Consider the following 24,917-nt stretch of genomic DNA (forward strand, 5'->3'; position numbering starts at 1 on the left):
TGGAAATCCACTGGATCGAGTTTCTGCAGAGGCCTTGCTGGATAGTTCTGTAGCCCTGGAGTCTGCATGCTATTCGTTACAGGAGCGGATAGTTCAGCTGAAGCAAGTACTGATGGGTTTTCAGAACACACGAACCATTGTAGTCCACACAGAAACCTGTGGTAGAGGTTTGTATCTAGTGCTTATTTTTGCATGTTGATGTTGATTAGCTAATAAGCTGTAAATGTAAAGCGTGTTAATAAAATGGCTTTCTATTTCTCACTCTGAGAAGTTTCTGAGCCCAGGGGAGTGCTCTGCCCTCCCTGGCTCACTCATTGGGGCTGGGGTTGTGGCTGCTGTCACTGCAGCAAAGGGGGCTCAGCACATCAAGACAGGGGTTTCAAGAAGAGCACAACCATCTTCCCGCCTTGCAGAACCCACCACTAATGAAGGAGGGCTGCCCTGAAGTTGGAGGCCTCAGCTTGGAATCCTGAGGTCACATCTCACTCTTGGCCTGATCATTGCCCTCCTGGGCCAGGGGTGCAGGCTGGTTGGACAGCCAGCTGGGGTTCTGAGAGCAGCTCCTGTCGCCTGTGGCCCTAGTTCCCAGAGTCTTTGGGGCTGCTGTTGGTTGTGGCCAGAGTCTGAGGTTTTGAGCTGTGGTCAGCTGCCCTAACCCTCACAGCTGCTCTGCAGTGCCCCTGCCCTGCTCTGCGGCCAGCCTTGCTTGGCACTTGATCTCTGATGGCTGCCTCAGCCCCTGTACTCCTGTCCTGCCATGCGTCCTCACATACGCCTCCTCCTGTGCCCGCTCCAGTTCGGGCCTTTGTGGAAGTTGATGCCTGCGGTGCCCATTGCTGACCTCTACTCTCTATGGCCACCCAGGGCTCAGCTTTGGGGTCTCCCTGTGACCTGTGCAGGCCAGGTGGTGCCAATCAGCACACTACACCGTGTTGTAGCCCCTGCCTGCTCCACCCACAAGTCCGGCCAGCAAGTGGCAGCAGAACTTCACGTGATGTTCTCTGTGCCCCGCACTCCTGAACACTGTGTGCTCTCCAGAGCAGGGCCTTCCAGGCCTCGCCTCCTGCTCACCACTGGTCCACCACCTGTCTGCTCCTGCCTCTTTCTTACTGATGGACAGCACGGCAGAGAGCACACATCCCACATATAGCCCCTGGACCAATCCAGCTTCCCACTGGTGCTGTGTCCTTTCCCAGTCGACACTTTGGTGACCATTGCCAATCAGTAGCTCAGCTGTTTCTTGAGCACCGTGAGAATAGAACTACACAGCGTGGGCCCATGAGCTCAGCCTCATGCCTGGGTGGGTCGTCCACGTATAGCAAGTCTTCATCTGCCGCTAAGTTGTGGGCCATTGTAGGAGCGAGCACAGTGGCCCATCCTTTCTTCACATTGGTAGTATCTCAGCTGTGAGTGCGCATCCACATCACTTGCTGGATGCACGTTGGACAAAGCTGGAGGGGTCAGGCTGGAAACCCTCCTGCAGTGGTACGGGAGCTCTGCCTGCTCCGTGCCCTCCAGTGCTGGGTGCTGGGAGCCTTTTGTGGTTAGACTGCTGGTTGTGTAGTCTAACTGTGCTGTTTTTAAATAATTTTCTTTGGTTGTAGATGGACACAATATCTTTATTTTTACTTACTTTTTTAACCTGGTGATGAGGATCAAACCCAGGGCCTCATGCATGTGAGGCAAGTGCGCTCTACCACTGAGCTACAACACCAGCCCCTAAATATATAATTTTTTAATAATTATTCTTTAGTTGTAGTTGGACACAATATCCTTAATTAATGAATTTATTTTTATGTGGTGCTGAGGATCAAACCCTTACCTGTGCTTGGCGCGTGCGCTACCGCTGAGCCCCAGCCCCAACCCTAACTCTGCTGTTTTTAAAAATTGGGTTTAAGATGACAGATTAAAGCATACCAGACCTTCAGTGAGAAGAGCTATTTTCCTCTTGTTGCCTCAACGAATGTGTTTCAGTCGTCCTTCTTGATGTGCTGGAGCAGCAGAAGTAATCCACGTTCGCACAGACCACACAGGTCCGTTGTCTTCTTGGTGGACTCAGCTGCAGTGGGCTGGTGGCCATGCCTGTGATCCCAGCCACTCAGGAGGTTGTAGGCCAGCCTGGACAACACAGCAAGATCCTTCTGCCAAAATGGAAGGGCTGGGGTGAGTTCTGGCCTTACTCCTGGGTTTAGTCCCCAGTGCTACAAGAAATAAAACTGCTATGAACATTTGTGTTTGAGTCTTTGTAGACATGGTTCTTGTCCTTTGAAAGTAATTCTCTGGAAGAATTGCCAAGTTCCAGGGTTGTTGTGCCTGACTCTACTCCTGCCAAAGACTTCTCCAGGTGGTGTGCTGCGCCGCCACCTCTGCAGGCCTTGGGGTCCAGTGGCTCATGTCTTTGCCAGCATTTGGTGGTGATGGTGTTTTCGGGCAGAAGTCCTGGTACTTCACTGAGGTTTCCGTTTGCTTTCCTCTGGTGACAGTGCTGAGCCCATGTGTCTGTTTAGGTCTTTGGCCACTTTCATTGCATTGTCTACTGATTGGTAGGAATCCTTGACAGTGTCAGTGGAGGGTCTGAATTTAGTCAAGTTCAATTGATCAGTTCTTTGTTTTCATGGTTAGTTCTTTTTCTGTGTTCTAAGAATGACCTGCCTATCCCAGAGTCAAAATAGTATTCTCGTATGTAGATTCATTTTCACTTTTTCTGTTAGCTCTTGGTATGGTGTGAGGAAGAGCTTGTGGACCATTTCCTGTGTTTATTCTGTGGCCCCGATGTTATTTGTTAAAAATGACTTTTCTCTCCCCCTTCAGTAAAGGTGACTGCCTGGGTGCTCTGGCTGAGCTGGCTTTAAGGTCTGTCCTTGCCAGCGCTACCTCCAGCACACACTGCCCAGTCTCATGCCTGTCATTTCACTCGCAGGAAACCTAAGTCCTGTTTTTTTTTTTTTTTTGTACTTTTTCAAAATTGTAGCTATTCTAGGACCTTTACATTTCCACTTAAGTTTTAGAATTGTCTTCTTTTGTGCTGGGGAATGAACATAATCAGTTTTTCAGTGGGACGTGGAGGTAGAGCACTTGCTTAGCAATGTGCAAGCCCTCAGTTTGATCACCAGAACCATAAAAATGAGAGTCAACTTATATCTACTGAAATTTCTTCAGTGCAAGCTAGGATTTTAACTGAGATTGTATTCAATCTATCACTTCATTTGGGGACTCTCTATCAGCTTGCTCAGGCTGCATAACACATACCATGGCCTAGGTGGCTTAAACAGCACAGGTCCTTCTGAGCACTGAGGCGGCCTAGCTGGCTGGTGCTGGTGCTGCCTCTTCCTGCTGGCAGAGGGCCCCCTCCCCACTGTGTCCTCACTTGGACCCTCCTCAATGCATGCAACTCGGGGGTCTCTCTCATGATGACACCAGCCCTGCTGGATTAGGGTCCTACCCTGATGGCCTTCGTTGCCTCTCTCTCTCTCTCTCTCTCTTTTAGCTATAAATGGACACAATATCTTTATTTTGTTTACTTTTTTAAAATGTGGTGCTGAGGATGGAACCCAGTGCCTCAGATGTGTGAAGCAAGTGCTCTGCCACTGAACCACAACCCCAGCCTGCCTTCATTGCCCCTTTAAAGGCCTGTCTCCAAACACAGTCACTTTGGGGGTCAGAGCTTCAACATGGGAATTTGGGAGGGACACAGATGAATCCATAAGAGACACTGAGTCCTCCAACCCATAAATATGCTGCATCTCTTCATGAAGTTTAGATTTTTACTCTTACCTAAATTTAACATATTTGATTGATTTAACTTCAGGGGTTTTTGTTTGTTTGTTTGTTTTTGGTACTGGGGATTGAACTGAGGGGCACTTGACCACTGAGCCACATCCTCAGCCCTATTTTGTATTTAGAGACTGAGTCTCACTGAGTTCCTTACCACCTTACCATTGCTGAAGCTGGCTATGAACTTGTGATCCTCCTGCCTCAGCCTCCTGAGCTGCTGGGTCTTTCTTAATTCTTAATTTTAAAAATAATTCTTAATTTTTAAAATCTACCTCTCGGGGCTGGAGTTGTGGCTCAGTGGTAGAGCACTTGCCTAGCATGTGTGAGGCACTGGGTTCAATTCTCAGCACCACATATAAATAAATGACTAAAGGCCCACCAATAAAATCTACCTCATTTATTCAGTGGAAATATGTAGACACGATCAGTATTTGTTAATCGATCTTGTGATTACTGTGACCCTACTCACTCACGAGTTCTGGTAGCTTTCAGATAAAGTTTTGAGGTTTTCCATGTGTGCAGTTATGTCACCTCCAAACAGTCCTGTTTCTCCCCTTCAAACCTCTCTACTTCACTTTTCTTACCAGTTCCTGGAGCCTCCAGAGTGATATTGAGGATGAGGTGTAAGAACAGTGTCTAGTGCCCTGTTAGGCAGAAAGCACTGCATCTTGCACACTGAAATAGAGCATTTACAGACATCCTTCATCTGGTTGAGAAGTTCCACGCCAGTTTTCTAGAAGTTATTATAAGGAACATTGAATTTTGTTTTTAAAAATTCTTTTGTAGAATGAAATTACCATGATTTTTCTCCTTTATTCTGCTTACCAGACATTGACTGACTTTGAATTACTGAATTTTGCATGACTGAAATAAATTTCATTCAGTCATGTTGCATTGTTTTTATATATTGCTGGATTTGATTTGCTCTAGGCTTTGCTAGGGATTTTTACAACTATATTCATGAGGGCTATTGGTCTGTGGTCATTCTTTCTTGGAATTATTATTTTTGTGGTACTTGGGATTGAACCCAGGAGTGCTCTACCACTGTGCCACATCCCCAGCCCTTTCATTTATTTTTTGACACAAGGTCTTGCTAAGTTGCTTAGGCCTCAAACTTGAGATCCTTCTGCCTCAGCCTCCCAAGTTGCTGGGATCACAGAAGTGTGCCCCTGTGCCCGCTTCTGGGAATGTTTTTGTCTGGTTTTAGTACAAAAGCATTCAAAACTCATGAGTTGGAGCGTGTTAACCTCCTTTCATGAAAGATTCTGTGTAACTAAGAGAAAACTTCTGGAATTGATGTTGGTAACTCATCATGCTTTGTTGTCTGCAGGACCTGCAGTGATGTCCCCTCTCCTCTCTCTCATTCTTTTTGTTTTTTGGGTGCCAGGGAGTGAACCCACTGGGGCTTAACCACTGAGCCACATCTCCAACGCTTTTTTGAGACAGGGCCTTGCTAAGTTGCTGAGGCTGGCTCTGAACTCATGATCCTCCTGCCTCAGCCTCCCAAGTTGCTGGGATTATCCCTGTGGCTGGCACCATGGTGCCCAGCTTCTCCTGTCATTCTCATAGGTGATTTATTTCTTCTTTTTCTCTGTCTAGCTGAAGGCTTATCTGTCCATCATTTCAAACATCTCCTGTTACAGTATAGATCTGGACTGACCCCATCTCACGTATTCAGAAAGTGGTTGGATCATGAAGGTTCTGATCACATAAAAGGACTAGTCTACCGATGCCGAAGGGACCATTGCAGATAGGACAGCTGGAGCAGGTCACTGGTGTGTGCCCTGGGAGGGCTTATCTTCTTTGCCCACCCTCCCTGCCTCTGGTTGCCCTAAGCTGAGCAGCTTTCACCAGGACATTCTGCCTCTCCTCAGGCCCAGAGTAGGGAGTGGCTGAGGACTCTGAAACCAGGAGATGGTGTCAGTCTTTCCTCCTTAAGTTGTTCCTGTCGGACATTTTAATCACAGTGACAAAAGCTGACTAATAAACCTCCTTTGGTTTGAGTGACACCCCTCCCGTTTGCCTATTTTCTGTTCAATTGATCTCTACTTTATTAATCTCTACTGCAACTTATTCTGATTAATTGCTCTTTCTAGTTTCTTAAAGGGAATATTAATGACGCAGTAGGTCAGGTCTCAGTGCCTGTGTCTGGAGTTCGCCTGCACAGTTGGGACTGTAGTCTGCTGAAAGGACTCACCCCTTCCCAGAATGCCCCCAGGGAGAGACCAGTGCAGTCAGCAGACTCATCTTTCACTTGTGCTGCTGCACAGAGCATCTGTGGTAGCCCTTTTAGCCTCTCCATGTTTCTTGTAGATACAATATAGTTTGGTCTTGCTCTTTTTAAACTAACTGGACCATCTCCACTTTCTATTTAAAATTTTTTTGGTACTGAGAATTGAACCCAGGGGTGCTTTAGCCACTGAGCCACATCCCATACCTTTTTATTTATGTTTTGAGACTAAGGCTTGCTAAGTCACTGGTGTTTTCAATTCTAAGTTGCCTCAACTGTCTTGAGTTGCTGGGATTCCAGGTGTGCACCACTGTACCTGGCCTTTTCGGGGGGGGGGGGGATATATATATATGTATGTGTGTGTGTGCGCCTGTGTGTATGCGTATTTTTAAAAATTTTTTAGATATACATGACAGTATTTTTTAAAATTTCTTTTTATAGTTGTAGATGGACAGCATGCCCTTATTTTATTTGTATGTGGTGCTGAGGATTGAACCCAGTGCCTCACACGTGGAAGGCAAGCACTCTGCCACTGAGCCCCAGTCCCAGCCCTGATCTCTCCTTTGTAACTAGGGCGTTCAGATCACTGACATGGTGACTGTTGTAGATTCAGATTGGCTGTATTACAACTTGTTTCCTGTTTTTCTTACCTATTTCTTTTTCATCAGCTTCATTTTTGATTACTTTTAAAAGTCTTTGCATACTCATTAGCAGTCCCACATCTGTATGTGTGCTGGACACGGGACCCAGGGGCTCACACATGCTGCCCTACCACCAAGCTGTATCCCCAGCCCTGTGGCTTTCTTTACAGTTGCTCTAGGGGCTCAGGGTATGGTCACACCACTTAACAACAAGGGGTGTTCCGCACTGTCAGGTGGTTTTGTTGTGTGAATGTCTGAGCATACATTTTTTGCTATCACTTAGGTTTTGAAGGTCAGCTTGCTGCACATACAAGTCTGAGCTGACCATACTTTTACTTCTTTAAAGAAGTTTCCATTTTTTTCCAGCTTGCATTTTTTTTTTAAATATTTATTTTTTAGTTCTCCACGGACACAACATCTTTGTTGGTATGTGGTGCTGAGGATTGAACCCGGGCCGCACGCATGCCAGGCGAGCGCGCTACCGCTTGAGCCACATCCCCAGCCCCCAAGCTTGCATTTTTTAAATAACAAATCTCTGAAAATTCCAGTTGGTTCTTTCCCCCCTTCGGAGACAAGGTCAGGCCCAGACTGACCCGGACACCTGGGCCCAAGCTATCCTCCTGCTTCAATCCCTGGACAGCTGGGACATCGTGTGCACCACATCTGGCTTCCACTGGTTCTTTTAAAACATCTTCTAGTTCTCACCGAGATTCACCTTAGCCTTCTCATTTCACTCTCCATTCAAGAGATCTGAATGCCTGACTACGTCATCATGAAGCTAGAAAGACCCCAGTTCTCAGGAGCAGCCCCGAGGGCAGAAAGGGGGTGCGCAGGTGAGATCAGGAACCTGGGGCCAGCTAAGAAGACGGGGCTGCAGTGGGGGCCAGAGGCCACAGAAGGGTGCCGGCTGGGAGGGGCTGTGGGCCGTGCAGTGGGCTCTCCGCGCCGCCGGGGCAGGGCAGGTGGGCGGCAAGCCCGGCGCGCTCTGCCCGCCGAGGACGGGCGCGCTCTGCCCGCCGAGGACGAGTGCCCTCCAGAGCTGCGAGGGCCGAGGGCGGGCTGGCAGCTGGCCCTGGACGTGCTTGAAACCTGGAGTGCTCTGAAGAGGGGGCTGCGGGGCTCCCAGGCCTGGAGTGGAAAAGGCCCTGCGGCGTGGACTACCGGCCCTGAGCAGCAGCGCCGGGCGCCGGCAGGTGTGCTCCGGGCGCTGGGAGGAGGGAGCCATCCCGGCTTCCCGCCCGGGGCGGCGGACAGAGCTTTCAAGGAATTTTGGCAGAGGGAAGCAAAGCATCTGCCGGCTGGTGGGCCACCTTTAGGCTGGGCAAAGTCACGCCGCAGAGGGGAACGGGGCGCCTCACCGGCCGCCCCGCCCCTACCCCGCGCGCCGCGTCGTGACACCCAACGCCTCCGCCCCGGCTCCCCTCCCGCCCGCGGCACCACGGCCCACACAAGCCCGAGGCTCCCACCTGGGCCGCCCTCGCTGACCCTTCAGGGGCGGGGCCGCGAGCCTCCTGGCGGACGTGCCGTGCTGTCCAGGCTCAAACCTCTCTCTGGGTCTGAGTTTCCTAGCGAGTTGTCGACCCAGACGTCCTGCCCCTTTTACACCGCGGCGCCTTTAAGGACTTGCTGCGCCCTCCTGCTTCTTTTTTCTCGCGCGTCGACCTCCCAGGGCAGCCCCGCCTCGCAGGGAGCGCGCCCGCGTCACTGCGCGAGGTCGGCCTCACCCTAGCGCCTGCGCTGTCGAGACGAGGGTTGCCTCGCTCCGGGCCTTGAGAGGGTGGGCGGGGTCTCCTCCGGAAGGGGCGGGGAGATGTGGTGCCTCGCGCTGTAGGTGTGGTGGTTGCAGAACTGACCTTTGCTCCCACGCCGCGGAATCAGGGAGCCAATGGCTTCAAAGCTCCGGGACGCGTGGTGGCCGGAGGGGGCGGGGCCTCTGCCGGAAGGGGCGGGCGATGCGGTAGGTTCCGTGTCAGCCGCGCAGCTGGGCGGGGTCGCACCCAGCCGGCCCGAGTTCCCGAGGACGCGCGTTTCTGCGCTCGCTTCGCTGCCTGGCAGCAGGGCCCTCCACTCCCCGCGCGTCGGTGTAAGACGGTGGCTTTCGTTACCTTCCGCACCTGCCTGTCCGCACCGTGGCTTGGTTGTCCCGATCTAGCCTCGGCTTTGACAATTCCAGATCGTCACGGGGACGCTTGACTCGCCCTAACGGTGCTTGGAGCTGCCCTGTTTCCTAGGGCGTCTTTCTGTGGAGGCCAGAGCCTTGGACACAGCCTCAGGCCCTCCCGCGGTGCGCAGTATCTAGGCGAACCCGGTAGCATTTATCAGTAAGACCAAGAGGGTAAAGTAAGGCAGTTCATCTCTGCGTTCCGTATTTTAGACATGGATCAAAAACTGTTAAAGTTGGTAGAAGAGCTCACAACTTCAGGAGAACCCCAACTGAATCCTGAGAAAATGAAGGAACTGAAGAAAATTTGCAAGTATGTCTTTAGGTTTAGCATTTCGTGATATTTATCCCAGTAAGCCCATGACTCTAGGGAGATTGTGGGGTTTTCTTGGACCTCAGCACTTTGCCCACCTCCATATCTCAGCCATCCCCTCCTGCCTCCGCCTGGAAAGATCCACCAAGGACCAGGCCAGCAACATTCCCCAGGCCCTGCAAAGTCATCTCTGACAGGCAGCATTGTGGGTGGAGGTGCAGGTCAGCAGAGCACAGAGAGGTCTGTGCTTGGTACTTCTGATTCTTTCTATATGTGCATGTTACAAAGCATATAACTGAGGCATTCTTGAGTGCATCTATGTGATCTGTGGGCAGATGTACCTCTTTTATTACTGTTGAAACATGGGAAGGGAGAACGTTCACAGTTGGGTAAATCTGCACTGTGTGTGTGTGTGTGTGTGTTGTGGTGCTAGGAATGGAACTCAGGGCCTTGTGCATGCTAAGCAGGGACTCTATCCCTGAATCACACCCAGCCACTCTGTCTTTAGAATGCATCCATCATCCATCCCCAGAATCAGGCAGGAAGCAAAACTTCTTCCTGTCATTTGCTGGGAACATGAACCTGTGTTCAAAGAACAAAATTGATGTTGTGTACCTTTCAGTAAGAAACTCCAACTCAGACACAGTTTTGCTGCAGGTCCTTGAAAACTCCTAAATCTCGGGGGTTCACACAGGGCAGAGCTGGGGAGAGGCGACACCTAGAGGGCTCCATGGGCCTTCCCCTCACTTCCTGCAGAAGAGGCTGGGTTTGTGCACTCAGCTAGTCTGTGGTGCTCCTGAGTGGTGAGGAAGCGTCTGTGAAGGGATGATGAAAAATACTGAGGCTGAGGTCCCTGCTGACACCACGCAGCTCTAAGAGCAGCTGTGGACACGGACATTGCGACAGGGCTGCATTTTAATAAAACTTTATAAATGGCACTGATACTTGGCACTCATAACTTTCCCACATCAAGAATCATTCCTTCATGTGTCTTGATCACTTATTTGTTTTGCCATGCTGGGGCTCAAACCCAGGGCCTTGTGCAGGCCAGGCAAGTACACCACTGAGCAGTTCTTTAAACCATTTAAAAATGTAGAAAACAGTTTGGGCTTGTGGGCCACACAAAAAGAGGCACAGTTGAGGGGCCTCATTCATGCCAAGACATTGGTCTGCTTACCCAGCTCTAGGAGAAGGGGAAGAGGAAGCCTGGACAGCAGCTGTGGCCCCCACTATATGTAAATAGTGCGTCCTGTGTGAGTGTAAACTGACCCTTCAAGTACCAGGTGCTGAGCTCAGGCTGGCTTGTGCCCCCAGGTCTTCAGAGGAGCAGCTCAGCTGTGCCTACCGCCTGCTGAAAACACAGCTGACCCAGGACCATGCTGAGGTCCGCCTGTCCGCCTTCCAGATCGTGGATGAGCTCTTCACCAGGTCTCACCAGTTCAGGGTGCTGCTTGTTTCTGACTTCCAGGAGTTCCTGGAGCTCACACTGGGCACCAACCATGAGCAGCCCTTGCCGCCCCCCAGAGAGGCAGCCCAGAGGCTGAGGCAGGCAGCCCTGCGAGCTGTGGAAGGGTGGAATGAGAGGTTTGGTGAGGCCTATAAGAAGCTAGCCTTGGGCTACCACTTCTTAAAACACACCAAAAAGGTAGGTGGGCCTTGCACAGTGCTGCCGGTTCTCTGGGGCAGAGCAGGTAGGCCTCAGGAGGGAAGACCTCTCACTGTGGAGCCAAGTACAGAGTGCTCCCAGGCTATGTTGTTGGGCAGCTTGGCCTAGGTACCTGGGTTGCTGGACCTGCTTGGGGCCTGGGAGGGGAGGAACATCTTTGAGGAAGACAAGCTGTACCCACGTGTGCATCAAGCTGAGCCTGCAGCCTGTGTCACCTTTGATTGTTCAGCCCTGTTCTGTGACAGGCACTGTCTTCTGGGAGTATCCCTACCTGTGTTCTTAAGAGTCCCCACCTGGATCCTGCCATTGGCTCTAATGGGTTCTGGGCATGATGAAATCCATCAGGACTTGCTGCTGTGATCCCAACCCAACTCTGTCACTGCCCAGACCTTGCTTTGCCCCTGCCCTCTGTGGACAGGTGGCCCTGCCTGTGGGCCAGGGAACCAGTTCTCCCTCTGATCCACTGGTGTGCCACCTCCTGGGGTGCACATTCAGGTGGTGCTTGGGCTCTGGGGTCCAGACAGCAGCCCGTTTGCTTCCTGTACTCCCACTTGTACTGCACTTGTGGCTGGAAGTCTTTTTTAATTTTATTTTTGAGGTAGGGTTTTGTTTTTCCCAGGCTGTCCTCGAACTCCTGAGCCCAGGTATTCCTCCTGGCTCAGCCTCCCAAGTAACTGGGACAACAGGCCTGCATCATGGCACCTGGCCAGGGCTGGGAGTTCACACCTCTTTTATCTGAAGTGGTAGACTCGGCAAGTTTCTCAAGATGAAGCATCGTAGTTCAGCGTATATCCTGTTGTTAAGATGATGGCGTCTCCCCTTGCTGAGGCCTGCTGCATGCTCATGTGGTGGCCGTTTGCTCTCTGGTGAGTGTTTGTTGTGGACAGTCCTGATCTTCACTGTTTCCCAGGTGGACTTTCAGGATGTAAATGGGAGGACTCTGGCAGAAAGGCAGCAAGAAGAGCAGAAGCAGAGGCACTTGGATAGAATCTACAGAGAAAGAGCCAAGCAGGCCGAAAGGGAAATGGAAGGCAAGTTCCAGGCTGAGGGTGCCTCGCACATACCAAGGGCCGCCTATGCCTATGCATCCTCCCAGGACCCTGGTCACAGGAGACCCAGGCAGGCCAGGCTAGGGTTCAGGTTGGGCAGTCCCTGCACAGGCACTTGCACCCCTGTGCCCCCTGGTGGTTAGTTCTGTCTGTGGCCCTTTGGGGAGGCTCCCTGGGCACAGGCTGAGTGGAGAGCTTCCAGACAGTGGTCTGTGCTTGGGTCTGCTGAAGGTCCCCTTGCTGTTTTGTCTCCCAGCCACTATTCACCTCCCTCTCCCCTACCTATTTCTTTTTTTTAGTAATGGGGATTGAACCCAGGTGTGCTCTGCCACTGAAGTTCATCCCTGGCCCTTTTTATTGTAATTTAAAATTTTTTAAATTTTGAGTTGCTTAGGTCCTTGGTAATTTTACTGAGGCTGGCCACAAACCTGCAATCCTCTTGCCTCAGCATCCCGAGTTTCTAGTATTACATGTGTACCCCTGCACCCAGCTCTCCATTTGCTCTTAACCCAGCTTCCACCCCCCCAAATCCCTACGATGTACGTCCTGGCAGCCAGCCTTTTCTTGAGGGAGAGAACAGGGTGTGGGGAATCAGAAGATCTAGGGGATAGTCGTCCACCTGCAGGGTGCCCAAGACCCGCCAGGGCAGCTGCTCTGTGTCTTATACAGCAGGGCTGATGCTCTTCTGTGCCCAGATCCCCCAGGGCCTGTTGTAGGCAGGCAGGTGTGCCCAGATGGTAGAGAGGCCACCAGGAGGGAGAGCTGGCCCAGCCCTGCAGGGTGTGGCTTGATGTTGGCAGATGTGGCTGCTGGGGGAGGCTCAGCCCTCTCTGGGATGCACTGCTCTGGCTGAAGGCTCCCTGCTCTGCAGTTGGTCCCTGGCATGTTTGCCTGTGCTCCTGCGGCTGCCAAGAGTTGACCTTGCAGTCCTGCCAGCTGGGCAGTTTAGTAAGTGGGTGAAAGCTGCTGTGATACGTTTACCTTGGGTGTTGGCTTTTCTTGGGAAGAGAGGCCCAAGGGTGCAGGTGGCACATGTGACCCTTAGCTGCCTGGTGCTAACAGTGACCAGGACCTCGACACAGTGTGTGGTGGGGATACTCCACGCTCAGTGTGACGAGGCCAGATGTGTCTCCATGTCTCGGCAGAGATGTCTGCAGAAGTTGGGTGCTGTCTGACGGAAGTGGAGAACTGCTTCAGGCTGCTGGTGCCCTTGGACTTTGACCCGTGCCCAGAAGCCAGCTTCCTTGATGAGGGTCCCCCTGGTTCCTTGAGCTCAGACTGGGAAGTCCCTCACTGGTCTAGCACTCCTGATGCCCCAGATGAGCCATGCTGCAGCAAGGACCTGCCTGCCTCTGCATACCACCCGGGGGCCACTGATGCTGGGGAGGGGCCGCCCCAGGCAGCCACAGGGGACCCCTTGGAGGACGAGGAGCAGCCGTGCTGCAGCAAGGACCTGCCTGCCTCTGCGCAACACTCAGGGGCCGCTGGTGCTGGGGAGGGGTTGCCCCAGGCAACTGTGGAGGATGCGCCCCAGGACGAGTGCAGCGGGGAGCAGTTTGTGCGCAGCCATGGGCTGGGCTCACACAAGTACTCACTGGACGTGGAACTGCCCTTGGGTAAGGGGCCACCAGGTCTGCTGGTGCCTCCCTGCCCAGGCTCTGCTGGCTAGTGGGCCACTGCTGTGCCAGCCCCCAGCCTAGGTGACCCACAGCCATGCTAAGTCTGGCCTACAGTGGGTACATGCAGCCCTTTCCTTCCCATTTAGCCTCTGCCCTGGGCTGTGCCCACTTTACCAGGCCTCTGTGGCCACAGGCCGGTCACAGAAAGCATATGGACTTGTTTGCCATCTGTAGCCCATTCCAGCAAGGCTCTGGGCAGGGTGGGTGCAGGAAGGACGTGTGTAGGGCCAGAATCACATAGCAGTGAGCTCTGTCGACACTCGGCTGGCCTGGGTGGGCTTCCAGCATTTCCCTGTGGGCTGTAGCCTCTTGGCCTCAGGGTCCCTTGTGACCCCCATTCACCTCATTCCAGACGGTCTGAAGGTGCAAGAGAATGATGACAACCTTGCTGTCCTCCATGCTGCCCGCGATGCAATCAAGCTCATCCAGAACAAGTTCCTGCCAGCTGTGTGCTCCTGGGTCCAGGTGAGGCTGGACACCTGGCCTTCAAAGCTGTCCCTGTCAGGCCAGTGCCCGGGCAGAGTGAAGATGTAGTTGGCGGGAGCCGTAGGCTGGAAGGAGGACATGTGGAAAGTGCAGGTGTGGGTCTTGTCCTTGGGGTGACCTAGGGGGTCAGCCAGGTGTCCTTGACCATTTGTTCCCAAGGCTACAGACCAGGCCATGTTGCCTCCTGGCAGGGCCTGTGTTCTCTGTGACTTCTTCCTTGTTCTGCAGAGGTTTACCCGAGCAGGGACCCATGGTGGACACTTACGGCGTGCCATCGACTTGAAGGCAAAACTTGAACTTGCGCTGAGAAAGTATGAGGAGCTTCACGTGCAGCCTGAGTGGGGACCAAGGAGCAAGGTGTGTGCTTGGTGGGCCGGCAGGTCCAGGTCCGGGGCGGAGGAGCGAGGTGTGTGTGCGTGGTGAGCTGGCAGGTCTGGGGCGGGGCTGAGCTGCCTGTGCAAGCAGGAGCTGCTTCAGGCTCCTCTCTCTCTCTGCTGGCCTGGCAGTGGGAGCCCAGCTGGCGTCTCCTGGTGCCAGAGCCCAGCCATGCCCCACATGTGGAATGCCCCACAGCCCAGCAGGGCCTGCCCCATAGTGGACACGTGAGCTCATTCACTGTATAGTGGCAACATGGCTCCTGCTACTGGGTGTTGTCCACTTACCCTGCACTGTAGCCAGGGAGCCCTGCAAGTCAGGCTGTGCCCCTCCTGCTTAGGGAAGGATGGGGCTTTTGTGGAGTCTCCAGCAGAGTGGGTTCTGTGTACTGATGGGCACCATGGTGAGCTGGGACAGGGTGCCCACTTTGGGGATGGAGACTCAAAGACCAGCCGTCTGCTAGACTGTGTAGCACCTTAGCCTGGGAGGGACCATGGCATTGATGAGAGAGAAATGGGCCCTCTGTGGTTGGAGAGGCAACAGGGGTTCCTGGGCTTCCCTGAGCAACCGCATGCCACCAGAGCAGGGCAGGGTCTCTAGATGGGGCTGAGAGGTGGGAGCCACAGGCAGGCTGAGGGAGGACTGGACGCTGAGCCTGGGCCTCCAGGCAGTGGGCTAGGGTGTAGCCAGGCATCCACCCTGGAGCACAAGGTCCTTGGCACTGGATGCCTTGGAGCTGGCTGGAGGAGGCAGGTGAGCTTGTAGCGGCCTGAGAGCGAGTGAGGGTGGTATTCCTGCCTAGAGATGCTCGGGGGCTGTGGCCGGGAGAGGATGCTGCACTGGGGCTTGTTGTGCCTTGTGAAAGAGAACTGTCGCATGCAGATGCCATCTTCCTGCCTTTGGTTGGTCTCTCACCTTCTCTCAGAGAAGCTGAGAAAAGAGACACCAGATGCACCGCTCCTGGGATCCCTGGGGAACCCAGAACCAGACCCAGCTGAGTGGAGAGGGTGCCAGCCCTGGCCCAGGGAAGGTAGACTTCTTTTTTTAAATAATAACTGTATTTTTTATTTATTTTGTGTATGCAGTGATGAGGATTGAACTCAGTACCTCACACATGCTAGGCAAGTGCTCTGCCACTGAGCCCCAGTCCCAGCCCAGAACCTCCCCCTTTTCAAAGGTAGCTTTGAGGTGGAAAGAACTCTGTTTCTTTCCAAGAAAAAGATGAAGTTGCAGGCCACGCAGAGCCCAGACCAGGAGTGGGCATACATGTTGCATGCAGCCACCAGGTCAGGGCTCTAAGCTGAGCTCAGTCAGCTCATGCTGTGGCTGGCATCCCTGGTGCCCTGCCCTGTGTGGTATGACCATACTGAGCCCTGGCAGCAGACCTGGGGTGGCAATGCAGTGCCAGAAGTTCTGGAACCCGAGAGGAGGAACCCCTACCTGAGCAGCCGCTGGGAGATCCCTGGCTGTGGAGGCCATTTGTGGCCCTCAGGCCCACCAGAGGGCGACCTTGCTTCTCTCCTGCAAACCCCACGAGTCTGCGCTGTGCAGCTTGGGGACAGGAGTCTTTGTGGGCGCTCGTTCTGCCTCACTAGAATCCACTGTGTGTGGCATGCTGCTTGTTTAAGGAGTCAGCTTTGTCAGTGTTGACCAAAATATATTTATGGTGGAAAATAATTGTGTGGTGGGAGGAAGGTGCCCGTCACCTACTCAGTCAGAGGAGCTTACTCTAGACCGCAGGGCACTAGCACTCCGAGCAGCCAGCCTGGGTGCAGAGTGAAGGCCAGGTGGGCCCCCAGCACTGTGCTGAGTGTGGAGGCTGCCTTGTGTGGTGTGCACTCCTGCTGTCCAGGGCTCAGCCCATGGCCATTTTGCTGCTGATGGCCTTGGTTGTGGCAAGGATGTCCTTGGACATTTGGTGTCCTGGGGATGTCCACAGGCTTCCCGCACTGCTGGGGTCCATTCTCATCAGGCCTAGGTATGATCAGCCTGCGTGGTCTTCTGGGGCTAGTGGCAGTGCTGAAGGTGGCAGGACCTGAGCCCAGAAAGGTCACAGCAGCCAGCTGCTCTCCTTGGCCTGAGGCTCTGTCAGCAGGGCCCCTGGAGAGCTGCCGCCCCTGCTCTCATCTTGGAGCTCCACGGTGCCTCCTGCAGGTGCGGCCGACTAGGGGAGGGTCCCCGGCAGTCTTTCTCAGGGCTGCTGGCTGCTCAGCCTGCACTGTGGTGAGGGGTCAGGGCTCTGAGCTAAGCTTAGCCAGCTCTTGCTGCCGCTGGTGTCCCTGGCACACCAGAGGGTCAGGCTGTCCTGCGTAGCCTGTGTCCTGGCCCCACCACACCTGCTGACTTTGCCATGTGCTTGAGGAAACTTGAATCCCAGCCACGCCTGGCCGTGTGCCTCCTCCCTCTGTAGGCCCAGGAGGTCTGGTTTCCTTGACCTCTGCTTGCCCTGGACTCCTGCCAGCTGCCCTGTCCCTTCCACATGCTGGTGCTCAGGTCTGCTGTGTCCCACGGTGGGTGAATGGGACTGGGCCCACTGGTGTAGCTACCTCTCTATTCTGGCTGTGGCTCACAGGGCTCATCCTGAAGCTCTCGTGGGCTGTGGACACTGGAGTCCCAAATCCAGCCCTTCGGAGCTGTCCACCTGGCCCTCTGTGGTGCACAGCCTCAGGCCACTGCATGGCCCCTGCCTTCCACAGTGCACTCTGGCCATCGGCCCTGCTTTGACTCCACTCAGTGTGTCCTTTGATACTGTCAGAGTAGATGACTCGTCCCCACTTCTGCCCAGGGCCTGCAGGACCTGCTGCTGGAGGGCAGGGCCACACAGGGTGTTGTGCATGGGCAGTGAGGGGCTGCGGGTGTCCTTTGGCCACGTGGTCTGGTCAGTAGACTCCTGCCCAGGCTGCTCTTCAGGAGAACGGGGCTCCTGTGAGTGTGCAGGGCCTATGCGGCCCTGCAAGGTTGATGGTGTCCCAGCTTCAGTGGGAAGACAGATGTCACTCTGCTGTGCTGTCAGCTGAAGGGACACTTTGTGGACCCTCTCCACACACTGATCCTAATAAAGGCACTCTGAAATCCTCAGAGGTTTCTCGCGCAGCGGCAGAGGAGCCGCCCGCAGATGGAGTGATTGGAGGGCTCCTGCTGCAGCCCCTTAGGCTCAGGTGAGCCGCTTCCCAGAATAGACGCGGCAGCCAGTGCAGACAGGCCTATCTGCCCATCTCCCTCCTGCTGGCGGCCCTCCCTGCAGAGCTGCAGCACCCGCAAAGGCTTGGGCAGGGGTGGAGCAGCTAATGAACATCAGTGTTAATTAGAGCTGTTTTAATTAGAAATTATGAATGAGGTGTTCTTCACAAATTTTCAAATAAAATTCACGAAGGGTTTAAATTGTTTCCCTTACGTTTCCCCACTTAGCACGGGATTGGCATCGTTAACTCCGCGTGTAGAACAGGCTAGGTGGGGAGCACTCATTCAATAATGCTGATTCAGACATCTGAGAACTTCTGACAAACGTGAGAGACTGAGACAGACATGACACCCACTTAGAGCCAAGTGGCCACCGCCAGGCCCTGGGCCCTCCGGGCGCCGAGGGGGAGGGGGAGGGGGAGGGCAGCCTGCCTGCAACCCGCTGTAGTCTGTTTCACAGGTCCTCTTTCTGCCTGTAGCCTGTTTTCTACATAGTATTGTTTTCCTTTTGACACAGAGGCTCTGTCCTCAGAAAAATACTTAAGCCAGTTTAAATATGTTTAAGTGTTTGTTTTATAGAGTGTCTCCATGTCAGCTCCGTGTGGGAGCAGACTGGGGATAAATCTTGGCTGGATCAATATGGAGGGTCATTGGGTAGATTTAGTTTCCACCCTGCTCTGTTACAGGCGGGCTGTAATAATCCAGCTGCCTCGTTCGTTAAACTGATAAAAATCCTTTGAAAACTTGTAAATTGCCTGCTTTTAATTATGTAGCTTGAATCAACGGTTATTTTCTTATTGTGTAATTAACAAAATACTAATTTCCCACCAACGAGTGAGTCAGAGAACAGTGATTCCGAGGCGCTGTCGCCTGGCCCTGTGGGCCGTGCTTTGCCTTTTTCCTGTGGTCAGGCTGCAGGCAGGTGGGCTTGGCCTTGCCCTCAGCGCCCTGCCTCCAGCCCCAGCTGCCAGCCTCTCCCCCTGGCTGTGGGGTCGGGAGCTTCCTGTGCTGCTGCCCAAGCCCTCGTAGCATCTGGTTCCCTAGGTGAGGAGGACAGAATTAGAAAGCCCAGGGAATGAAATGTTGGCCCATCAGACACGCACAGGGACGGTCAATCAGCTTCGCCTCCAGGAAGCGGCCGCCATCTGTAGCCTTCCTGGGTGACTGGGCTCCTTCCATCATGCTGAAGGCCACGCTGCCTCCCAGGGTGCCGGGGGAGGGGCGGGTGCGCTGGTGCTTTGAAAGGACAGGCTGGGCCTGGCTGCCCTCCCAGCCCTACAGCATGGAGCCCCCTCCTGGCCCCATGGCAGGCCACCTCAGCCAGGCACCTTCCCCAGTCAGCCGGTGCCCTTCCAGCCTGCCCACGCGTGGTCCCCTTGGTTCCAGAAGACACTTCCTGGGGTGGATTGCTTTGTTACCCCCATTTCATAGATGGGGAACCTCTGTGGGCCTGGCCTCCTTGCCAAGACCAAGACCTTGCCTGGATGACATCTCCCTGTCCATGCCTGTGCCTCTGAGCACTGTCTCTTGCTCCCCTGCTGGAGGGGCTGTCTGCTGGCCACATCTCTGCCTGGGGAGGTTGGGCTGCAGCAGGTGGCCTTTCACATGCCTGTGTGGGACTGTGTGAGTCACAGGCCCCAGAGTGGGTGAGTCTGGGTCTTCCTCATCCTCTGCCAGAGTAGCTTTCTCCACAGAGCTCCTGGGGGCCAGAGCTACTAGATATGGAGATGTTGGTTGCTCCATGAGGCGATTGTCCTCCACTGGGTCCGATGTGAGTTTCTGTAAGGTCCAGATGACCCGTGATGACCCTCCTGCTCTGTGCCCCTCACACCGCCCCTGTGCAGGAAAACCTGTGGTGCAGACCCCCAGGAAAACAAGCTGTCCTGGCCCAAGTCCAGCCACCCATGGGAGGGAGTCTGTGTGGACCACCAGCCCTCATTGGCTTACAGAAGTGTGTGCCTCTGGCTGGCTGCTTGTCTTCACCCAGCGGAGATTTCGGCCCTACCCTTACTCTAGAAACACTCTATGCACCCATGATCCAGGGGCTCTGCCTCACACCTGCCCCCAGCTGGATGAGGCTCTTGGCCCCTGGGCCCTGGGTGCTCCTTGTGCATGCTGGCAGTCTCCAGGGCAGGTTGACTCCTGATTTGGTCAGTCGAGGAGGGGAAGTGCCTGCCACTGTGTTGTGCTGTGGGTGTGAGGTCCCTGAGTGTCAGCCTCGGAGGTGCTTGTGTCAGAAGGTGGTGGTCGGCTCAGGAGAGAGTGCTCCTGGTGCCCTGCCTACGTCCAAGCAGGTTGACTTGGCCTTGGTGCCATTGCACATGAGGGGCCTGCTCCCAGGGTGTCCATTTGGTCAGTGGTGCGACCGCCCTCTGTCCTCTGACAGTGCGTCCCTGGCAGTCGGAGATGCACATGAGATATTGGCCTGGCCGGCAATTTGCACGGCCTTCCAGGGAGGGCATTAGCATATAAATAGCAGATGCAGTGCCGACCATCACAGCTGAGCACGTTTAATTTTTAGTTTATAAGATAGAATGGGTTTTTAAATGCATAGCCATCAAGCCCTGAGAGACAAATGCAGTTTGGAACTCACTTGTCTGACGAGGCCTTACATCATTTTTTTTTTAAAAGGGAAATAGACACACATAAAACTGAACAAAAGTGATTTCTTGGGTGAAAAGTAATTGAGATTGCGCACCAAGTTAATTAGATGGTACAAAATTTATTTAATGGTCCCAGCTGTATCTCCAGGCCGTGGGGCTTGGTGGGCGACCCGCTTTCTGGGCACCAAGCTGTTCTTCCCATTCCTTCGCAAATAATTAGCAACCTCACTGCCCCTACTTCTGTAAACTGATTGCGCTGTATATTTTAGTCGTTTTATTGCTTGTTTAATTATGATGGTGGAGACTCATTTTTCTAAATCCTTTTAACTGTGGGTGAGAATCAATTTGTATAAAACCAACAGTGTCCCCCTCCGTGGCCTCCCCATGGCCACAGCCTTGGGTAGAAGCTTCTGCCAAGTAGGTGGATTGGGCTGTCCCTGGGGCTGGCTTGGGATAAGGCTTCCAATTGGCTGCAGGCTCAGGCTGCCGGTCTGGCCCCTCCCAGGCACCGAGGGCTTCACCGTCAGGCTCCCTTCCTTCTCCCCGGGTGCTCTGCATGGTGTTTTCTGGCAGTTGGAGAATCTCAGCTCCCAGGTGGGTGGAAGCCAGCTGCCCTGGAGCAGGTCATAGGTCTGATCTCTCCCTGTAGCTCTCGGTGGGTGTGAACTCCTTCCGTGCACCTCCAATGTCCAGCCACCCCTGTACAGCCCCGCGGTGGGGTGCTGTGGTGCCGCGGGCCCCCCTTGTGCTGTTTCTGTCTGGCCTAATCTGTGACCTTGAGGCAGGTCACCACTGCTGTGGCTGAGCTCACTGGATTATTTAGTCTCTTAGAATCCAAGTGCTCAAAGGGAGTCTTCCACAGGCCTTAGACTCCCTGGGCCACGCCGCTTTCTGAGGTCTCAGAGGGGGCTGTTGCTTGTCTCCATGGTGTTCTTGTCTCTGAGCAGGTCACTCAAGTACCCTGGCAGCTGGCAGCTGAAAGCTGTCTCTGCCTCTTTGGACGCAGGTGTGTTGCTGCCTGTCCAGGGCAATGGAGCACATAGATGAGCAGCAGCTCTTGCTCACAGAGGTGAAGCCAAACTTGAAAATGGATGCTTTTGTGCCAACTTTTGTATCAGCAGTGAAGTCTCTGACTTCTAGTTGCTGTAGCTCGCGTGTTACTGCCTCTGAGTAGTTGAAAAGTAAAGTGCAGGTGTGGATGACGTGGTTGCTGTGGCCCAGGAAGAAGCCCAGGGTCTCTCCAGAGGCAGAGGCCTCCTAGGGCACGGCCTGCAGCTGCAGAGGGAGAGCAGAAAGCCGGGGCCTGATCAGTGCTTGTTTGAGGACACAGAGGAACCTAGGACTTCAAACTTAATCACAGAAATAAATGATTTTAGTTGGGGAGAAAGAAGGTATAATTCCTAATAGTTAGCTGAGCAGTTGAATATTTTTTAGAAAATGAAAATTTGATAAAAGTCCTCAGTGAAATTCAAGGGTGTGAGCAGTAAGCATAATATTTTATGAAAATGACCCCCATATTTAAACCCTGGCACTGTGTGTGCTGCATTGTAGCACCCCGTCCACATCTACCTTTTAGAAAATTAAAACACATAAATTCTGTTTAGTGTTTGATACGCACTGCACCGGCCGGAACGTAAGCCCTAAAACCTTGGGCTGCTCTCCACCTTTCATAAATTCCTGGGTAGATTCTATACAAAAATAATTTTCAGGTCCGTGGCTCATTGTTATTCAAACGTGATTGATCGTCGTCATTTGCTCAGCTCGGGAGTTAAGTGCCCCTGTCATTTCCAAAGAGCATAATTGGGACGTTTCACAGGTCAGCGGTGGAGACAGGCTTCCCTTTTGATCAGTGTTAGACTGATAACAAAAATTACAGTTTCCAATGATTAATGTCTCCCATGCTCCCCAGATGCACAGCCGTGGGCTGTGCCTAAACACAGAGCATTTGCATCTGATTATAGCTCTCCCGGGCAGGTCTCCTCGTGGGGTTGTTGAGTCCAGCCGCAATAGTCCCGTGCTGTAGTGCTGGCACCCAGCCCCGGGGGCCACGTGTGTCCTGGGGCTGTGTGTGGGCCTTGGGGCCACGTGTGTCCTGGGGCTGTGTGTGGGCCCCAGGGCCACGTGTATCCTGGGGCCGTGTGTGTGTGTGTGTGTGTGTGTGTGTGTGTGTGTGTGTGTGTGTCCTGGGGCCGTGTGTGGGCCTTAGGGCCACATGTGCTGAGGTTGTGTATGTGTCCTGGGGCTACGTGTGTGCTGGGGCTGTGTGTGTATCCTGGGGCCACGTGTGTCCTGGGGCTGTGTGTGGGCCCTAGGGCCACATGTACTGAGGTTGTGTGTGTGTCCTGGGGCCACGTGTGTGCTGGGGCTGTGTGTGTATCCTGGGGCCACCTGTGGGAGCTGCTGGTGAGTGGCTGAGCTGGGTCAGGTGGGCACCTCAGATCCCTGGTTCCGTCAGAAGCTGTAAATTGCTGATACTTAGCTTCCAGGGAGCCTGTGGGCTCCTGCCCTGGGGGTCCACAGCCGCCCCTCTCTGATCACCTCCCTCAGGCGTCAGGCCAGAGGCAGGTGCCTGTGTGGAATGCCTGTTGGGACGGAGTGTAAAAACAAGCATGTGTGAGGACCACTGGGTGTTCCTGAGGACCCCGGCTGCCATCACAAAGGGACCTCCCTTTCTGGACGCTTCCTTCAGCCCTGTGCCTAGGTCATGGTGTGGTCCTCACACCCTGGGGGCACAGCCCTCAGCTGCCCAGGACGGTGAGCCTGGCTCCCTGGTGTGTAGGGATCTGCCGGGAGGGGCACGTCCCTGCAGTTGCTGGTTGCTGTCCTGGCATCCTGTCCTGGGTGTGAGGGCTCCTGGGGATGGAGGCTGTGGCTTAGGGGCTGGTTCTGCTGTGCTGCAGGTGCTCGCGGAGGTGGGTGTCTGCCTCTGTGCTGTCTGCTCTGGTGAGCTGATGGGCACGGAGCATTGTTATCGGCAGGACCTCGCAGCAGCCCCAGGGCAGGCCAGGACTCCTGCTTTGGGGATGTCAAGGACTCCATGGGCCTCTGGTGCCACCTGCTGAGGTGCCCAGAGCCCACCTTCCTGTGGGGAAAGCAGGCCTCCTGCTCCCCAAGTTGTGGGTGGCGGCACTGTGCTCCTGGGACTCAGGCCAGCTGCCACATCAGGCAGGGGAGGTAGCCTCGTCGGGAGCTCCTGCATGGTGTGTTGTCCAGATGACTGCCTAGCGGGTGGACGGCTGCTACCTGTACTGCAGGGAGAGACATTTGCCATCCACCTGCGTGTGATTGCTCTGTGCAAGGATGGGGCAGCATGTGCCAAAGCATGGAGTGGCAAGGCCAGAGGCAGTGGTACAGACGTGCTGAGATTTTAGGGACAAGAATCACCCGAGCCAGTGCGGTGGCACACGCCTGTGATCATGAGTTCAAAGCCAGTCTAAGACGCTAAGCAGCTCAGTGAGACTCTATCTCTAAATAAAATGGGAAACAGGGCTGGAATGTGACTCAGTGGTGGAGTGCCCTGAGGTCAATCCCTGGTCCCCTGCCACCAAAAAAAAAGAATCAGCCCTGAGATGACCTTGGGTGGACTGTAGTCACTCGATGCTGACGCCCGGCTGCTGTGGAGGGGCTGGGGCAGTGGGCGGCAGGTCTGGGTATCCTTATTTGTTTTTGGTGGTGTTTCCACAGACTGAAGCCCCAGGGGACGAGGAGGATGAGGACGACGAGGACTTTGTGGAGGTGCCAGAGAAGGAGGGGTATGAGCCCCATATCCCTGCCCATCTGCGGGCTGAGTATGGTAGGTTGCAGCTCAGGGGGCAGTGGGAGGCGCCTGGGGAGGAGCCCCTGCTCTGGGAGCTGCGGCCCAGTGACCTCACAGGAGGTGGGGCTATGGGGCCCCGCCTGTCCTGCTGGCTACGCCACAGATCCCTGAGCCTGAGCCATTCATTGCTTCATTTAAGGGTGGGCTCTCCGGCTCCCCTGCAACTTGTCCTGAGGCAGGCTCCCATCCCAGGAAGTCCTGCTGCAGGCCCCTCTGCCCAGCCCTGGGCCAGGGTTCTCACCCCACAGTGGGCCTGCTAGCTCGAGAGGAGGCATGTCCTGGCCCCGCCCTGCAGCTCCTGGGTGCTCCTGCCCAGCAGCGGCCTCAGGAGAGTGTTCCAAGAGTGAGGTGGGCACCTCCCTGAGCAGACGGATGCCCTCTTGTGCAGGCTCCCTGGATCCAAGGTGTCGGGGGGACTGGTTCCAGCAGCTCAGGAGCCATGTCTGGTGGTGGCAAGGAGTCAGGGGGAGGCCTGGGCCCCTCAGGCTTGGGGGTAGCCATACCACATGCTCAGGCTTTTATCCCTTAGGGACGATTCCTGGGGATGTCACAGTAACCTGCGTACCTCTTGGACACTAAAGGTGGACAAGGCATCTGGGCCAGGACTGTAATGTCCACAGCAAGGCCACATTCCTGGTGAGGAGAGTGGGCACAGCTGCAGTTGGCCTTTCCACCTAGGAGCCCCTGAAAGTCACACTCTGCAGCCCGGGCTCCTGACCTCCAGGGCAGGGGCAGCCTCGAGTCCGGTGGGTTCCAGGGCCCCAGGGCACACACAGGTGTCACGTGTTCACGTCCAGAGCAAGGAACTGAAAACCGGACCCCTAGCTTTTATGGTGAAATTGACAAGTTGGTTTGAACTGAAGTCTGTGAGATGAAACGTAGATTTGTTGAAAGAATTTAGATGATTAGGCAACTCGCGTGTGAAGACATGACCCATTAGGGG

The 24,917-nt window shown here is 54.3% G+C and overlaps 1 protein-coding gene and 2 long non-coding RNA genes across 7 annotated transcripts in view; 2 read left to right on the forward strand and 1 right to left on the reverse strand.

Moving 5' to 3' along the window:
* Window positions 1-19: 19 nt before the first annotated feature.
* Window positions 20-8,318, reverse strand: LOC308654582. The gene is made up of 3 exons (XR_014023297.1): window positions 8,112-8,318; window positions 1,923-2,141; window positions 20-156 (listed from the first exon to the last, which is right to left on the reverse strand). It is a non-coding gene; the product is annotated as an uncharacterized lncRNA (long non-coding RNA).
* LOC308654583 lies at window positions 27-5,847 on the forward strand. The gene is made up of 3 exons (XR_014023298.1): window positions 27-167; window positions 1,975-2,163; window positions 5,374-5,847. It is a non-coding gene; the product is annotated as an uncharacterized lncRNA (long non-coding RNA).
* A 290-nt stretch (window positions 8,319-8,608) lies between the features above and the next one.
* The window catches only part of UVSSA (UV stimulated scaffold protein A), a 32,617-nt gene continuing 16,308 nt past the window's right edge, over window positions 8,609-24,917 (forward strand). For 3 of the 5 annotated variants that reach the window (XR_014023295.1, XR_014023296.1, XM_081304186.1), the window contains exons 1-7: window positions 9,020-9,119; window positions 10,434-10,764; window positions 11,696-11,816; window positions 12,980-13,450; window positions 13,866-13,978; window positions 14,228-14,356; window positions 23,842-23,950. Coding sequence is in view for 3 of the 5 variants with exons in the window: in XM_081304186.1 (XP_081160312.1) it covers window positions 9,022-9,119; window positions 10,434-10,764; window positions 11,696-11,816; window positions 12,980-13,450; window positions 13,866-13,978; window positions 14,228-14,356; window positions 23,842-23,950 (1,372 nt within the window). In the remaining 2 variants the exon portion in view is untranslated. Of the gene's footprint in view, window positions 9,120-10,433; window positions 10,765-11,695; window positions 11,817-12,979; window positions 13,451-13,865; window positions 13,979-14,227; window positions 14,357-23,841; window positions 23,951-24,917 lie in introns of all 5 variants that reach the window. The other 2 variants (XM_081304187.1, XM_081304188.1) reach the window with 2 other exon arrangements.

This window comes from Spermophilus citellus (assembly GCF_964194105.1).
Source record: "Spermophilus citellus genome assembly, chromosome: 8".
Lineage (NCBI taxonomy): Eukaryota > Metazoa > Chordata > Mammalia > Rodentia > Sciuridae > Spermophilus > Spermophilus citellus.